The sequence below is a fragment of the Saprolegnia diclina genome, assembly GCF_000281045.1.
Source record: "Saprolegnia diclina VS20 unplaced genomic scaffold supercont1.12, whole genome shotgun sequence".
In the NCBI taxonomy this organism is placed as follows: Eukaryota; Oomycota; class Saprolegniomycetes; order Saprolegniales; family Saprolegniaceae; genus Saprolegnia; species Saprolegnia diclina.
The window spans coordinates 720,669-723,939 of record NW_008246079.1 but is presented as its reverse complement, the minus strand read 5'-3'; the positions used below and the strand labels follow the sequence as shown (position 1 = coordinate 723,939).

General features: G+C 53.7%; 2 protein-coding genes across 2 annotated transcripts; one reads left to right on the top strand and one right to left on the bottom strand.

Moving 5' to 3' along the window:
* Nucleotides 1–1,340: 1,340 nt before the first annotated feature.
* SDRG_04935 (hypothetical protein) lies at nt 1,341–1,905 on the top strand (the record flags this gene model as incomplete). Its single annotated transcript, XM_008610628.1, has 3 exons — nt 1,341–1,457; nt 1,515–1,794; nt 1,823–1,905. The coding sequence occupies 3 exons, from the start codon at nt 1,341–1,343 to the stop codon at nt 1,903–1,905; spliced, it is 480 nt and encodes a 159-aa protein (XP_008608850.1).
* Nucleotides 1,906–2,430: 525 nt separating this feature from the next.
* Nucleotides 2,431–3,271, bottom strand: SDRG_04934 (hypothetical protein). The gene has a single exon (XM_008610627.1). The coding sequence runs from the start codon at nt 3,107–3,109 to the stop codon at nt 2,516–2,518; it is 594 nt and encodes a 197-aa protein (XP_008608849.1). The 5' UTR covers nt 3,110–3,271; the 3' UTR covers nt 2,431–2,515.

Genomic DNA, 3,271 nt, shown 5'->3' with positions numbered 1-3,271 from the left:
AAGAAAGGGTCCTTGGCCATGATGCAATGAGACCGGTAGTCGTAGTTGTGGTGGGACAGAGGAAGCGAAATGCGTAGTGAGCCTTTGCACTCAGCGAGGTGTTTTGCCCGCGTTGTGCGCTGACGCGACTAGAGATCGCGGCGGGTTTGCGCAATGCTCTTGTCGTGTGCTGATTGGCGGAAAAGCGGTGACGCCGCCGCGACAAAACGATTGCTCAATCACAAAATGGGTGTCCTGCGCATTGTCTAGAAGTGTGGAGGCGGCGCAACGCTTTCAAATGAGGCGCCGAACGAGACGCCGGAGGATATCTGGGGATGGAATTGTGCACGAGGCTCCGTCACAGTTTCAGATCTGGGACCACATACAGCTTCGTCGCATTCTCAGATTTCATGGCTGTGGCGGGCTATTTCGTTTTCACGAGCCCCAGCAGTTGCATCACGTTGCACGCTACGACCCACATGGACGTAGAAACATACGTTGGCGCATCTTTGGATCCTGTGCGCACTTTTGGTGCAGCTCGTCAAATTGATTGCGCAACTCGGATTTCATTCTAAACTCTAGTATATCGTACAAAATGTAGCTCGTAGGGACAAGTTCGGAGCAAATTCAATTGAATTAGTCTTACCTTCACACTACAGCTAACGTTAGTACATACTATAGTCGAAAAAGGTAGTTGGACAATCCACCAACACATCGCAACGTTGAAGATTCACAAACAACGGCCAGACCTTTGTCCAGTATTATTCGTACGGTCCACGCGTCCCGACACAGCACTAAACGACTCGGCTCTTAGAAATATGTTGCAACATAGCTCGGGAGCGCGACCGTAAGACATGCAAATGGCGTGGCAGTCTGCAGTTTCTCTGTAATCCGCTTAAGTGCGCCGTTTGATTAGCTGGCCAACCATCTCTCGTTATATACCGTAGACCGCGATCTGATTGGCCAAGCTATACCTGCCAGGTTGTCGGGCGGCGCATTATGCCACTCAGCGCAAACGACCTCATCGCAGCCAAGCCCATGCGAACGGGTCCGATGTGCTTAAGTAGCCACGAACGAACGTTAATATCGAGTAGAATGTTGATTTGAGCTGCCAACGACGGTGCACGGGGGTGGTTCCGTGGTAGGAGGGTTCTAACGGTAGTAACGTTGGCCTGGTTGGGTTGCAGGGGAGGGCTTTGTTGTTTGGAAGAGATCACTATTTTGGCGCGAAAGCCACATTGGAGCACGCCCAAGTGAGGTATATTTGTTGTACTTGGCTCAATCGCTTTTCAACGGACTCGCACCGCAAATAGGGTGCTACTTTGCGTGGAGACCAACTAGGCCAGTTTCAATTTAGACGCATGCCCAAGCCAGACCGCAGCCTACGCCACTTTTTTCGCAAGCGCGGCAATGAGTTTCGGCCTTGGCAGCCACGTGGTCTGTGCCGCGAAGACGAGAGCGTACCTGTGCTCGACGCTGTAAGCACTATGCCCGTCGCCCATCACGAGCTCTCGATCGTCGAGCTCATGAAGTAGCGCGCTCGCACGACGCCGAACAAGGTCGTCTACACATTCCTCGACGACCGTGGCCGCGAGTCCGTCAAGCTCACTTTTGGCGATCTTGACCGCGTGGTGGTCGTGTACATTGGCGGGACGGTCGAGACGGTGCGTCTCTCGATGCGGCTGAGCGACGAAGAGAAGATCAACGTCAAGCCGATCGTGCACCCGGCCGTCGAGGAGGGCAAGTGCCGACTGCGCTTCTTCATCTCGTACTTGCACACCGAAGCCGACCTCATTCGCACCGTGCAGGGCGCTGGTCCGCATCATGGACAGTCTGCGCACAGAGTCTGCTGTCGTCGAGGCCACGGTCGTCGAAGAAGTTGAAGAAGTTGAAGAAGTTGAAGAAGTTGAAGAAGTTGATGCATAAATGCCATATAATTTAGTAGGATACATATTGAATAGGACTCTATTTGATTCCGGGTTACCTTGGTCCGATAAGCGCCGTCTACTAGTAGGAATGAGTAAGCCTGGTAGAGCTACTGTGCCGTTTCCCTGTCAGGCTGGTAGCCTACGCTCATTTTGGCCAACGCTAATCTTACGTGGCAGTGTACACACTTTACACTGGTGTTTAGTAAAGGGCTATGCCTTGATCTTCATGCAGCGCGCATTGGGCTATGTATTCCAATGACCGTTGGTTGTTGATGCAAGCTAAAGAAGCGTGATATTAGCCTCGATATATGTCAATGACTAGTCGCACGTCATCTTAGCCGGGTAAGCAACGTTCACAAACCGAGTAGCTTGTGCCATCACGTGAGAGTTTCACGTGCTCGCTCTAAATTCACGGTGATCCGTTGCACTGTTAGCAAAATCCCAGGTGCCTCGTGTACGATACCGGTCAGCAGGTCCACACGGCTCGTCGCTTGGCCACGTCCATCCCACGCAAGACCGCAAGTAGAAACAAAAGCGACTCCATTGGTCGTTTTAGACACTATTCAATACACTACAACTTCTCTATAACACGACACGGCATGAAGCGTCTACTGCTTGGTGCTGTAGTACGTCGTGTTGGTGTAGACCATCTTTTGGTACTCGGCCGGGCAGTACGGGAAGAGGATCGTCGGGTCGGCCGGCGACGGCGTGAAGAGCGCCTTGCCCGTCTGGATCGAGACGTAGACGGCAAGGAACGAGATGATAATGATGATCGCGACGCTGGCAATCTTCTCGGGCAAATGCATCGTCTTGTTGAACGTCTTGAGGTGGAAGAGCACGGGGAGGATCATGCAGCCCATGGCCGTCGACGAGGCGCCGACAAAGTTGAGCAGGTCGTTAAAGTGGTCCTTCCAGATGATCGCAATGACCGTGCAGATGGACACTTGGCAGAAGCGCATGATGCACGCCTTGAGGTAGTCGCGGCGCGTCGCGTAAATAATCGGCTTTTCCTCCGTCTCGATCGGCTCGGCGTCCTTCTCAACCACCGCCTTGTCCTCGGCCGGCGTCTCAATGTCGTGGTACTCGGCGGCCTCAGCCTCGAGCGTAAAGTGCTGCTTGTGGAAGCCGAGGATGATGCGCTCAAAGATGTAAAACGTCGGGAAGAGAATGACGGCAAACGCGATCGAGCAGTGGAGCTGCATGAAGAGGAAGGCGAGGACGATGCCGCCGCGGGGCGCACTGAAGCCGAGCTTGGTGCCTGTGATGGCAAAGAGGAGGTTGCCGGGAATCTGGCAGCCGACGTTGTGGACACCCGCGAACGAGATGAAGAGGAAGAGCACCGAGCACACACCGAGCGTGAAGAG

Coding starts and splice junctions, on each gene's coding strand:
- SDRG_04934 (XM_008610627.1), bottom strand. CDS start 3,109: ATGCAGCTCCACTGCTCGATCGCGTTTGCCGTCATTCTCTTCCCGACG.